This window comes from Felis catus, chromosome B3 (genome assembly GCF_018350175.1).
Source record: "Felis catus isolate Fca126 chromosome B3, F.catus_Fca126_mat1.0, whole genome shotgun sequence".
NCBI classification, from domain to species: domain Eukaryota; kingdom Metazoa; phylum Chordata; class Mammalia; order Carnivora; family Felidae; genus Felis; species Felis catus.
In genome coordinates this window covers 69545587-69559899 of record NC_058373.1, presented here as the reverse complement: position 1 = coordinate 69559899, position 14313 = coordinate 69545587, and the positions used below count along the sequence as shown (strand labels likewise).

At 37.2% G+C, this 14313-nt stretch overlaps 1 protein-coding gene across 3 annotated transcripts in view; it reads left to right on the top strand.

Moving 5' to 3' along the window:
- SLC12A6 (solute carrier family 12 member 6) overlaps positions 1-14313 on the top strand; it is an 87746-nt gene that overhangs the window by 58467 nt on the left and 14966 nt on the right. For all 3 annotated transcript variants that reach the window (XM_019832715.3, XM_003987308.6, XM_011283087.4), the window contains 11 exons: positions 691-788; positions 2030-2161; positions 3267-3413; positions 4738-4792; positions 6057-6187; positions 6886-7127; positions 9078-9292; positions 10094-10252; positions 10662-10760; positions 11031-11088; positions 13904-14078. In XM_019832715.3, the coding sequence (XP_019688274.1) occupies positions 691-788; positions 2030-2161; positions 3267-3413; positions 4738-4792; positions 6057-6187; positions 6886-7127; positions 9078-9292; positions 10094-10252; positions 10662-10760; positions 11031-11088; positions 13904-14078 (1511 nt within the window). The remainder of the gene's footprint in view (positions 1-690; positions 789-2029; positions 2162-3266; positions 3414-4737; positions 4793-6056; positions 6188-6885; positions 7128-9077; positions 9293-10093; positions 10253-10661; positions 10761-11030; positions 11089-13903; positions 14079-14313) is intronic.

The window sequence follows — 14313 nt, the reverse complement described above, 5'->3', positions numbered from 1 at the left end:
TGACCTAATGTCATTTTTTTGTTGTTTTTTTGTTTTTTTACCTAATATAATTTATAAAAGGTTGGACATCTGTAAGTAGAGGCCTTTTGCTGCCATTGTTCAACAGCAATAGGGTATAAAGGTATTATATACTAAGGACTCAATAAGTACTTTTTAAAAAAATTTTATTCTAGATTTGGGTGACTTTAAGTGTAGGGTCTCTGTAGGTTAGAATCCTAAAAGAATAGTGTGTCCAGAGGCCTTTGTATTAAGAAAAGCAATGACCTATGTTTACCTCTTAGAAATTTATTTTTGCTCCTTTTCTAGAGGGAGCCACATTCTCCAAGCAACGCTAATTGAGTTCTCCCACTCTCAGATTAAAGTTTGAATATGAGGGGTGCTTGGGTGGCTCAGTCAGTTGAACGTCTCACTTTGGCTTAGGTCATGATCTCACAGTTTGTGAGTTTAAGCCCTGCACTGGGCTCTCCGCTGTCAGCACAGAGCCCTCTTCATATCCTTTGTCCCACCCCCACCCTCGCCCCTGCTCCTTCCCTGCTCTACTTACGCTGTCTCTCAAAATAAAAAAATAAAGTAGTTTGAATATGAAAATGGGTTCTGTTAATACAGAGGCAACATGAAGTTATTTGGTGCTGATACTTCTTTAATACCACTGAGAAACTGACTTGGTTTACTTTTTTTTTTTTTTTCCAGATGATGGGCATAATAAGAAAGCTCGAAATGCTTATCTCAATAATTCCAATTATGAAGAAGGAGATGAATATTTTGATAAAAACCTGGCACTCTTTGAGGTAATATTTGGGAGAAGACTAGGGCAGAGATTTCAGGAATAGAGATTTCAAGATCGCTGTTTTCTATCCCATTTAGTTTTAAAACAGTACAGCCTGGATACTTTTAAGAATTGATTGTTAAAGTATAATACTTATGATAACTTGTCATTATAGTTGATTTATTTATAATCTAATGATCACTAATAAGTACCATTAAATCAAATTTCTGAGTATTGAGGAAGAATGTTGACATTCTTCCTCAATATGGGGGACCTTGCTATCTAATTCAGCTAGGATGTGAATATTTGCATTATCTACAAAGTGTAAAATAGTGAGTTTTTCAATCTGTGTTTGGGAGGACTATCACTTACCTTAGAACTACTAAATCAAAAATCAGTGTAGGAAGTAGGCTGCTAGATTAAGAGGACCTTGTAGGTCTTAACCTGAGACCCTACGGACTCTGACGGCGTCTGCAGGCAGGTTCTTGAAAGGAACCTACTTTAGTCCCGCACTGCCTTTGTTTCTGGCTTTGGACAGTGATGTGAATTTAGTTCTCTCAGCATACTTATCTTGTAAATGATATTTTCTTTCAGCTTACTTGAAGAAAAGATCTGTGGTGAATATTTACTTCAGTCACAAAAGGTTTTTTTCTTTTAATGTTTGTTTATTTTTGAGAGAGAACACAGCTGTGTGCACGAGACAGGGAGGGGCAGAGAGAGAGGGAGAGAGAATCTCAAGCAGGTTCGATGTAGGGCTCGATCTCGCAAACCACGAGATTATGACCTGAGCTGAAATCAAGAGTCGGACCCTTAACTCACTGAGCCACCCAGGTGCCCCTCAGTCACAAAAGTTTTTAATGAGCTATCCGTATGTGCTGCAATCAATAATAGCCATAAATTTTGTTAGAATGTTGGTAGCCTAAAGAAAGGGCACTGTAGTTAAAGATAATATTACCAACATTTTTTACAAGGTTACAGCTGTCTGTAGGGGCCAGTGTGATTTTGTTTTTACTGTAAAGTTAAGCTATTAGAAAGAATCCTAAAGCTTTTCACTTAAGAATCTTATAAGGATTCACGTAGCCCTGATTAAGTGATATTTTACCTTGGGAGGAAAATAAAGCCTCACTGATGAATTGTCTTAAAATATTTATCTGTGAAATATTTTCTTATTTAATTTGCAATTTTCTGATACATGGGCCATTTTGATGCTTATGCTTCCAGTGCTCTTCATTACTCATTTCTTCCATGTTTACGACTTTATAGGAAGAAATGGACACAAGACCAAAGGTATCTTCTCTCCTCAACCGTATGGCCAATTATACTAATCTGACACAAGGAGCGAAGGAACATGAAGAGGCAGAGAACATCACTGAGGGGAAAAAGAAGCCCACCAAGGTGAGGCCTTAGGATAACAATGATAAATAAAAAGAGTCCCATATATAAGAAAGGAGGAACTATCCAGGGCATCACTCTGTGCTCCGTAACTATTGAATGCTTGCTTTAAGCCAGGCACTGTTCTGGGCACCAGGGTCATAGCAAAAAGAGAACCTACAACATCCTGCTCTCATGCAGCCTGAATTCTGGTATGAAGAGATAGTTGTTAAACTGTATATTACATGTTGATAAATGCTCTAACAAAAATATAAGCAGGGACAGATAGTAGCTACACTTGTGACATATCATAGGCAGAGACTTGTCAGATCACTATGTTGTACACCTGAACCAGTGTAACATTGTGTGTCAACTATACTTCAGTAATTAATTTTTTTTAAGGCAGGCTAAAGAGACTGCAACTGGCCAGCAAGAAAGCCAGGGCAGAAGGGGTTACTGTTGGAGAGAGATTAGTCAGGGAAAGCCCTTCTGACGGTGATATTTGAGCAGAGACCTAACCAATGTGAGACAGTGAGCCTGGTTGGGAGAAGACCGTTGCAGGGAGAGGAAATAGCACTTCAGAAGAAGAGTGTCCACGCCCATCTGCTGATGCCATCTCTCTGTGGTGAAGTGGTTGGGTTTTTCAAAGACTACATTTCAGTTTTTCTCAAAATGAAAATACGGAACAAGGTAGCTTCCTGGTTGTTCAGGAATGAAATGACCCTCAGATCTTCATTTTACCAACTGTATTTACCAGCTACTATGAAAGATTTATACCACATTCTAAAGGAATTCCATCAAGTCATTATTCAGTTTAGATGAAAAGGGAAAGCTGATAGTTTCAAACTACAGAACATTTTAAAAGGGGGGGATTGTGGTCAAATACTTATGTAAAAACATATGGGGACCTGTGTAAAGTAAAAATGTATAGTTCTAGGACTATTAAAAAGTATGGTGATGGACATTTATTAGATGGAGATTTTATATGTGCCTCTTCTAGGATATTCTGATTATCTCTGCCTAATAATTAATATGGTAGTTGGGAGCAAGTTTTTATACACAAGTAAAGGGATAAAAGCATGGCTTCTAGATGACTATATAATTTTTCTTTTGTCAACTTTCTTTCCAGACCCCTCAAATGGGTACTTTCATGGGTGTCTACCTCCCCTGTCTACAAAATATTTTTGGAGTGATCTTGTTTCTACGCCTTACATGGGTTGTGGGCACGGCTGGCGTTCTTCAGGCCTTCGCAATCGTCCTTATCTGCTGCTGCTGTGTAAGTCCTGAGTTGGCTCTTAGAAATCACCTGGAACGTTGCAAGAGCTCAAGATTATATGCACTTGACTTGTTTGAGAATAAAACAAAGGCTAGTAGGGGAAGACTCATGATCTCAAAAGGAGAGATTATTTTGATATTAAAACCTGAAGGATTTTCAGTTATTTACGGCCCACTCTTCACTGCTTAGATCTATAATATGATGTACTAGAAATTACAAAGGAAGACTTCTTTCTGGAGGGAGTAGGAGATGTAGTCCTTGACTTCAAAGAATTCAGCATACAAACCACTTGTATTGATGGCACCAAAGTTGTGATAGAAAATGATGCCGCACTACTCCAGTATAGTATGGAGGAACAAAATGGATTGTTGTTTAGGGTGAGGGGCGTTTGTTTTGTTTTCAAGTCTCATCTGTTCTCCCTTCCCTAGAAATTCAGGTGTGTTTTCCAGGTCCTCTCCCCACTGTACTGAGAACATTCTGATCTTCCTTGAATTTAAACTCCTCTTATGCATTATAAGTTGATTATTATAAAAAATGTATTTTTTTGTTCTGTTACCTGCTGACCTCTTTCATTACTATCATTATTATACCCTCCTTGTGCATTAGGCTCACTGAGTACATACAAAGCAGGATAAGCAGAGATAGTTCCTATCATTAATAAATTAAAATTAATAGTACTTCCCCCCCCCCCCCCGCTTTTTGTTTTCTTAGTCTTAAAACTTCAAGGTCATGTTTGGCTCCTTGGTTACCTCTCACATCTAATCAGCTACCAGTGTCAGTCAAGTCTCCCTCTGAAATCTCTTACCTACAACCCTTCCTTTATATTCCTGTTTTTTCACTGAACTGTAATAGCATATTAACAAGTCACTCTGTCTTCATCTGCTCCCTGTCTGCAGTCCATTCTATACTCTGTTGCTCCCAGGCAATGTTTTCAAAATATAGTTTTTATTAGTTCAGAAGTCTTCAGTGGTTCCCTTCCTTACTGAATATTGTTCTTGTAATATCTAGTCCTTAGTCAGTTTCCAGTCTGTTTTCCAAGTTAACTAGGAGACCAGGGTGAGATCAGGGGTTTCTACTAGCCCCTAACCTACTGATTATGACATAGAACCATTTTAACAGAATACTCAAGATGATAGTAATTTGACTAGTGCAATGAGTTGAACCACATCATATTTCCATGCTATTAGGTATGACATCCAACTCCATCCATAAAGTATGTAGAGTTAATTATTCAAACAGTGCTCTGAATTCCACAGATGGGAAGATAGTACAGAAATGTCATCTTTATAACAGTAACAGTCTTCTCCTTTCACTTCCTTTACAGACAATGTTGACTGCTATCTCCATGAGTGCCATTGCCACTAATGGAGTGGTGCCAGGTCAGTTGGCTAAGATTGCATTTCAGGGATTGTCAACAATTACTGTATGTTTATGCTGTGAAGCCAGAGGTGCAAACTTCCAAGGAACAGAATACTATTTAGTCTGTTGGTCATAGGCATTCACACTCTTTGACTTTAGAATACATTCTTTAAGTCTCTTTATGTCCTAAACTAGGGGAACCTCACTCACTGTTGGTGGGAATAGAATCTGATCCAGCCACTTTGGAAAACAGTATGGAAGTTCTTCAAAAAAATGAAAGTAGAAATACCATATAATCCAGTAATTTCATTTCTGGGTGTTTACCCAAAGAAAATGAAAACACTAGATCAAAAAGATATAGGTGCCCTTATGTATAGTCTGTATTATTTACAATAACCAAGATATGGAAGCAACCTAAGTGTTCATCAATAGATGAATGAATACAGAAGTTGTGGACACATACACACAAAATAGAATATTACTCATCCATCAAAAAGAATGAAATCTTGCCATTTGCAACAACACAGGTGAACCTAGAGATCCACTCATGCAAATGAAATAAGTCCGAGAAAGACAGATGCCATATGATTTTACTTATATGTGAAATCCAAATAAATAAACAGACAAACAAAAACAGAGACTCATAAATACAAAGAACAAACTAGTGGTTGTCCAGGAAAAGAAGAGTAGAGGGATGAGCAAAATAAATGAGAGGGAGGGAATAAGAGTTACAAACTTCCGGTTATAAAATAAATAAGTCATGGGGATGAAAAATACAGCATAGGGAATACACTCAATAATATTGCAGTAACATTGTATGGTGACAGATGGTAACTGCACTTACTATGGTGTGCTTAATGTACAGAATTGTCGAACCACTATGATGTTGTACTGTACCATTTATTAAAGTCAACCATACTTCAATTAAAATAAAAAGGAAAAAAATCTCATCGTGTTCTAAGCTAGAAGTCTTAATTTGTGTCACATTCCTATCTTCTTTTAGTTAGGATATATATTATGGGGCTATCTCATGCCTGTAGTAAATATTCCTTGATACTTATCTAAGTAATACTGACAAGTTGAACTAGTTGGTGTGGAGCATTAGCTATGCAGTATATTAGAAAGGTTTTATCCTTTATTTCCCGTTAGCAAATATACCTTTTATGAAAACATTGAGAGTTTTCAAAAGCTTGAAGCATTTATTCTTCTTATTTATGACTTTGCTTACATTCTTCTTACCGGTGTACTTTCTTTATCCTGCTTACATTCTGTTTTGTCTTTTAGCTGGAGGCTCATACTTTATGATTTCCCGGGCCCTGGGCCCAGAGTTTGGTGGGGCTGTTGGCCTCTGCTTTTATCTTGGTACCACATTTGCAGCAGCCATGTATATCCTTGGTGCCATTGAAATTTTTCTGGTGAGTAATGGCTTAATTGTGGTCTACAGTGTAGAAAAGATAGAGATTTGGATTTATTTTGTTGTTTGGTAGCAAAACTTCTGAGAGATCTGCTGTAGAATCAAACAAGTGATTCACTGTTAACTTGTCATTGACTTCCTGTTGTGAGTATAAGTCAGAATGGTTGAAAGTATCCAGTGCCTGCCTACTGCTTCCCTTCCACCCGTTTATTAACACCCTACCCACCTCACCAAGAAGTGGAAGTCATGAGGCAAGACACACTAACAGGGAAAAAGTAAAGTTTATCTTGTGTCATATCTTTATCCCCCCAAAATAAAATGTTTTTCATTTCTTTATTCACTGGATTATTATTATTATTATTTTTTTTTTTTTTACCGTTTAAAATGAGAGGTAAGTAGGAATAATAAGGTAGGACCTAAGGTAATCATTATAATTATTTTACATAACCCTTCGAATAAATTACTAATGCATTCTTTGCTGTTTCCTTTGGGAAATGCAGATATTCAGAACAACATGTAGCCTTAAAAAAAAAAAAAAAAAAAGATCAATGCTATCCAGTTTTTGCAGGAATAGGTTAAGTCTCCAGTCATTTTCTATCTTAGCTTTTCTTTACTTTGTGAAAATAAATGCAAATTACAACAGCCCTTTTACTTGATGACTATAAAATGACCTCGTTTTCTACTTCTTTCACTTAACAGGTATATATTGTCCCCCGAGCTGCCATCTTTCGTAGCGATGATGCGCTCAAGGAATCAGCAGCCATGCTAAATAACATGCGTGTCTATGGCACCGCGTTCTTGGTTCTCATGGTATTGGTGGTATTCATCGGTGTGCGCTATGTGAACAAGTTTGCCTCACTTTTCCTGGCCTGTGTCATTGTGTCCATCTTGGCCATCTATGCTGGAGCCATCAAGTCTTCTTTTGCCCCTCCACACTTCCCGTACGTGTCTGCCTCTTACCGGCCATCATTACTGGGTAGTCATTGACAATATCTGGTGATGTGACCACTTCAAGTACAATTTCACAGTGTCCCTGAGATTTCACTTGTGGATAAGCTCAGTTAGCATCTAGGCAGGAAGCCTCCCCGCAAACAATGTCATGTCAATCCTCTTCCTTATGTCCCAGGCATAGAACTGGCAGCTGTAACCATCATTTGGATGTAGATACTGAGTTTTGTTTTAAAACCTCCTTATAATGGTTGTGCTTGCTTAAACTATTCATGAAGAGCTTTGCAAATAATATAGTTATTACTGGCAAGCTTTGTAAAGTATTCAAAAGTTGGATTCCTGTTATTAATGAAATATCAAGAGAGTCAAAGAAACCTTAGCTCCTATTTAAATATTTGTAATTACCCTTTTTATTTTGCTGTTAATATCATAGCAGACTTTCTACTTATAAAATAAAGAGGAATACATATCATATTTGCATATATATCTCTCTAGAGAGATTGTATTCCTTACCATAAGTAGTACAAGTACATTAAAGTATATTTTTTGAAGTAGCAATGGATTTGTGCAGATAGGTGACTCCCAGGTCACCTGTTCTCTGTTTGACTAGTGGCATAGGGACTAACCAGCACTGAGTGTTTGTAATCTTGCTACAGAGATTGTCTTTAAGAAGCATCTGGATTATCAGGTATCAAATTTATCAGTCCTATGTTCATTAAACCTGATTACAGAAAAGTAGTTTTTTCAAGATGAAAAGACAGATCCATAGAGATTAAATGACTTGCCCAAAAGTTAGTTAATGGCAGAGCACAAACATGAACACTTTGATTTCCTAACTCCTGGTGCAGTATTTCTTCTACTATGCTAAATGATGTCAGTGATAAATTCCATCATCAGTTTTTAGTCTGCTCATTTATGGGCTACAACTAGCCGAAAGTACTGAAGGCTACTGGATGTCTTCACTTGAGAAATTCCACTTTGCCTTAAGTTCTTCTTTGATTCTTCTCTCTTTTGGTGGGTAAAAGGTCATGATGTGTGGTATTTTCTTTAAAATATTCCAGCAAAACAAGACAGAATTCCCTAGAGGAACACTAAACCAGACTGTGCAGTGTTGAGTTATCGAAGCTGAGTAATGGGTACATGGCTCATTATGCATGTATGCTGTCATTTTGCAGATTTGAAAAGTTGCTTTGTTCCTCTTGAGAGTTACTTTAACTGTGGGTGTATTGTTCTTTTGTTCATATTTATAGCTCCGGGTTAAAGAAAAAAATAAAATCAGCAGTTATTATTTGTAATATCCTTAAATACCCTCACTCCCACTGGGTCTAGGCTTACGTTCAAAAATAGTTTTCTCTTAGGCCATAGTGGGATGTGCCTTCTATTTCAGCCAAGCTGTTTTTCTCAAAACGGTAGCCAGAAAGTTTGACCTTTAGCAGAACATTTTCAAAGGGGTTTTTAGGAACATAAGGCTTTTCTAGGCCAAAAAAATAGGGGAAAATTTTTTTTGTCAGAAGAACAAAAGGACTCTGGGATTCTTTTAGGCCTAACAATTGGTTAATAACCTAGAAAATTTGGAAGATGAGTAAGTACTGTGTCTTCAGATAGTTTTTGTATTTGAATTCTGTCACTGCCACTCGAGTAGACTGCGTTATCTCCCTAAACTTCAGTTCCTCCATCCACAGCATGGAAATACTCATGCATATTTTGTGAGGTGCCTGTGAGGATTAAATTGCAGAAAATTTAAATCCCCATTTACAGAATGAGTCAATAAATGTTAGTTCTTTTCCCATCCATGACAGTAAAAGCTCTTAGAGATATGAGGTGTTTTGTTTTGTTTTGTTTTTTAACTTTGCTAATCTAATTTACTAACCTATTTCTAACCTATCTTCTTTTCTTAAACGTTTTTACCCCCTTGCTTCATCTTTCTCTCTCTTTTCACTTAGGGTCTGCATGCTGGGTAACCGCACCCTTTCATCAAGACACATTGATATTTGCTCTAAGACCAAGGAAATTAACAACATGACAGTACCATCAAGGTTATGGGGCTTCTTCTGTAACTCAAGTCAGTTTTTCAATGCCACCTGTGATGAATACTTTGTTCACAATAATGTCACTTCAATCCAGGGCATTCCTGGATTGGCTAGTGGTGTCATTACAGGTAAGTTAGGAGGTATTTGAACAAGTTTTTTATTTGTTTCTGAGGAAAGTGGGCCTTTCAATCTTAGACTCTTATATTGTCCATGACGCCTCACTGCCATTGTATCACTTCCCTGCTTAAGCTCAGCACACAGTTCGTAATTCAGCTTCTTTCTGCTTTTCTGTTAGTGAACTTCTCCTTTTTCAGGACTCCTTGCGGTGTTTTCTGTTAAAATTTCCCACCTTTAGAGAGCAGAGCTAAGCCAATCGCTTTTTGAACTGGGATAAAGTAATAAAATATTCTGTGTTACTGTAAAGTTGCCAATGTTCTTCCCACAGTGACAGCTAGAATGGAACTATTTCAGTGTCCCCACATGCACATGTGTGTTTTCCTAACTCAGCCCGATTTCTGAAGCTCTTTGCTTAAGTGACTTCTGTCTTAAATGTTTGGCACAATTTCTTTGCATGTAAGCAGGTTTATACTAAGGTGTTAGAAATAGCATTGATTACTAATTTTTAGAAAATAGGCTTTGCGGGGCACCCATCTTTAGTCTGATTAACTTTTACTAATTTGCATTTGTAAATTTAACTGTATTTGTATGTACCAAAGCCTTTTGTCATATTACATTTGAACCATTTGAGAAAGAGCATTAGGTTTTTATTTGTGTTTTATTATGTAATATATACACGTGTTCATGTAGAAACAAACATACCTTCAAACACTAGAAATGAGGAATCTGATTTAGAATGTTGTTTAGGTAGAAAATGAATTACCTTCTTTCCATACTTCTGTTGCTTATATACCTTTTTCTTCCCTCTACAGAGAATCTTTGGAGTAATTACCTACCAAAGGGAGAGATCATTGAAAAGCCCTCAGCCAAATCTTCTGATGTCTTGGGCAGCTTAAACCATGAGTATGTCCTTGTTGACATCACCACCTCTTTTACTCTTCTGGTGGGGATCTTCTTTCCTTCTGTCACAGGTAAGCAGAAGGGCTGTTATCTATTTTAGAAGTTATCAGACCCAGAGAGTGATTTTCCTTAAGACACAGGCTTCTCAGGGGCGCCTGGGTGGCGCAGTCGGTTAAGCGTCCGACTTCAGCCAGGTCACGATCTCGCGGTCCGTGAGTTCGAGCCCCGCGTCGGGCTCTGGGCTGATGGCTCAGAGCCTGGAGCCTGTTTCCGATTCTGTGTCTCCCTCTCTCTCTGCCCCTCCCCCGTTCATGCTCTGTCTCTCTCTGTCCCAAAAATAAATAAAAAACGTTGAAAAAAAAAATTAAAAAAAAAAAAAAAAAGACACAGGCTTCTCAGATACCAGTCTTTGGTATCAGTATGAATATCAAAGTGTCCAGGAACTAAGAAATTAATTTGTTCTTTTTTCCTTCTCTAAAGGTATCATGGCTGGATCAAACAGATCTGGAGATCTGAAAGATGCTCAAAAGTCTATTCCCATTGGCACTATTCTCGCCATCCTGACCACCTCCTTTGTCTGTATCCTTGTCTTGAATCCAATTTGAGTTTTAGTCATAGGCGCATCTGTGGAATGAGGGCCATCAATATTTTTATCCTAGTAATAAAGATGTCTGCTTTCTATCAGCTCACTTCTCACTAGGTAATCTACCCACCTCATCTCTAAAATTCAAGGAAAAATTTACAATAGTGAATCTACCAACTAATTTTATTGATAGAAGAAATATCCTGTGTGTCTGCTTACTATTTCAGAGGGTTAGAGGTCAGTTTCCTTGACTCTCAGTATGGTAGATTTAAGCAATGTTGTCCTTTTTGGTGCCTGTATTGAAGGTGTTGTTCTCAGAGACAAGTGAGTAGTTGATTTCTTTGTAATATTTGTGTGTCTGTCTTCCAGTATATCAGATCACTGCCCCCAAGATGGTCATAAACTCAAAACCTAACCTGAGGTTTATATCGTGACTAACAATTAGAAAATATATGTATATAGTTCCCAAAAAGGTTAGTGAATAATAAGTACTAGTTACATTGTTATAAATAAGTGAGATGCCATGAATATAGCTCTTTCATGAAGTAGTGAATTTGTCTGAATAACAAGGACTTGTGTGTAGTACATTAAAAGCTGTTGGAAAACTAAGACCAAAAGTAGAGGAAAGCACGTTAAAAAAACAAACAGAACAAAAACTTTGAAGTGTCTCTAGCATCTCTTTCTAGCATCTCTTCTATGAGATATAAGTATGTGTCTGTTTAGCATTCTAAATAAAATCTTGGAATTTTCTTCATTTCGTTCATGAAGGCTGCTGGGTGTTTTTCCTTTCCTCACACCTATGAGCAAAAAACAAGTTTTTGTAAGAGATTCTTAGAAAAATCTTTCCCCTAAATCTGCTAGATCTCTTCCCATTTTCCCCGTCTGGAGGAATTACAAGCCTCACCATTCACCCTTTCTCAAAACAGAAATGTAGGTGCCATCCTAGACTTTCCCCAGTTCCCTCATCCAGTTGGTTTCTAAGCCCTGTGAATTCCACCTTTCATCTTAATAGATCTCCTTTTCGCTCTTTATCCCCATCCCTTTGCACAGACCTTCAGGATCTTTTTCCTGGATTATTGTAATTACCTCTCTTTCAGTTTTATCACCTTCTAATCCTTCTTCCATGCTGCCACCAGAATGATTTTTCTACAACACAAAATGAGATCATACAAACCTTCCTGCTTCACAGCCTGCCAAGCCCATTACTTCAGTCCGGCCCTGTTTACCTTTTTCTTATGTCATCTCCCATCATTCCCTCATAAAGTCCACGTGCTCTAGCCATAACTTGAAGTTAAATATGCCTTGTTTCAGATTCCCATCCAGCCACACATTTGTCTGTGCGGTTTCCTTTGCTTAGAATGGGTAACTCCCGCCTGGCAGCCACATGAATCCTTGAAGACTAGACTAAATGTCTTCTGTCCTGTGAAGCTTTCCCATACTTACCCAGCAGAGATACCCACTCCCCTCCTTGTTTAGCCACTACAGTATTACACTTACCATATATATGTATTGTAGCTTTTCATATCACTCTCCCTGACTAGATTGAGTTCTTTTAGGACAGGAACCCCAGTAAATAATATATACATATTGCTGACAAAAATAAGTAGCACAGTTTACTATTACTATACTATTGTCACTGAAAATATATGGGTTCGTAGAGGTTTGGTAAATTACACCATAATATAAAAAGTATTGAAAGTATAAGCTGGAATACCACTTTGGAAAACTGTTGGTCATTGTCTCCTAAAGTTGAACATGCATGTACCTTATGACCTGGCACTTCCACTGCTAGGTAGATCCAACAGAAATTCATGCACGTGTGCGTTAAGAATCACGCACAAGAATTCTCACAGCAGTATTGTTACTAATAGTCAAAATCTGGATATAGTTCACACGTCATCAGTAGTAGAATGGATAAGTTATGTATTCATGCAATGGGAAATCAGAGCAATGAAAATAAATAAGCCACAGCTATATATACACCCACACAAAAGGATGAATTTCAGAAAGTTAAGTGAAAGAAACCAAGCACAAAACACATATATTGTGTTTCATTTATTTAAAGTTTAAAAACAGGTAAAACTACATAGTATTAACAGGATAGTGATGGGGGAAGGGCTAGTGATAGCAAGTGGGCATAAGAGAGACTGGGGTTCTGGCAGTTTTCTATTTCTTGACTAGATAGTAGCTACATAGATGGTTTGTGAAAATTTATTGAAATGTACATTTGTTTTTTGCACATTACTTTTTGTGTGTGATTCTTAATAAAAATGGTTGAAACCAAAAATAAACAGATGAGATGCCATGTTTCACCCATCAAGTTAGCATTGACTTTTAAAATTTTAATATAAGGCTGGTGTGAAATAGATACATGCTTTAAAACTTAAACCTTCATATACTTCCAGTGGGAATAAAATTTATTATAACCTTTCTGGAAAGCAGTTAGATAGTGATTTTGAAATATTTTAAGATATTGAAATGCGATTTCATCCTTTTTATTGCAATGACTACCTCTTAGAAATCTGCCATAAGGAAAAAAAAACCTGAAGTGCGAATGTAGATATGTGCACAAAGATGTTAATCACAGTATTTTCTATAATACAAAATAACCACTAGAGGAATGGACTATGTAAATTATGATGCAATATTATTAAAACCACTAAGATTTTCATTCATAAAGAGCTTTTCATGACATAGGAAAATGTAAGTTTAAAAAGAATATGGAATTATAGGTATAGTGTGATCTCCTCTATATTTTAAAAAACATAGTAAAGAGACTACAATGTACAAAGTGTGCTAAATATTACCAGTTATGTTATCATGATGGATTTCCTCCCTGCTTTTTATTTTTTGTATTTTCCCAACTTTTCTGCAAAGAGCAGATATTTTGATATTTTGAAGGGAAAAGCTATAATTGAAGCTTAGCTTATTTTCTGGCTCTTCAGGTTATTTTCTTAATATAGGTTAATAATTAGCCTTTTGATCAAATCTACCCACCTTTACATTTCTTAATTTTCATGTCTATCTCCATTCAGTTCTCTAAAAATTATAAATAGAAAAAAATTGGGTGATACTTTTCTAGGCTTTCAGTCTGTAGTTACTTCCCAGTTAAATTTCCCCACTCTTATTTCTCTCCCAGGTTTGGGGATGCTGTGAAAGGTAATCTGGTGGTGGGTACCTTATCTTGGCCATCCCCATGGGTGATTGTTATTGGCTCCTTCTTCTCCACATGTGGGGCTGGACTTCAGAGTCTCACAGGTGCACCAAGGCTGCTCCAGGCTATAGCCAAGGATAACATCATACCCTTTCTGAGGGTGAGTGATCTTTCCCATGCCCTCTTCTTTTTTTCTCAGATTTTATGAGAAACTGTCATCTTCATATGCTTACGAATTATTAGAGCATATAATACGAAGACCTGGGTTTTTAGTACAAAACACTCTAAACCTCTATGAGGGATGAGTTTATATGTGAGTGGGTAAACGTATTTTTAAAAATATCACAGTTGGGAGTTTGGGTTTGGGGTTTTTTTGTTTTTTGTTTTTTTTGAGA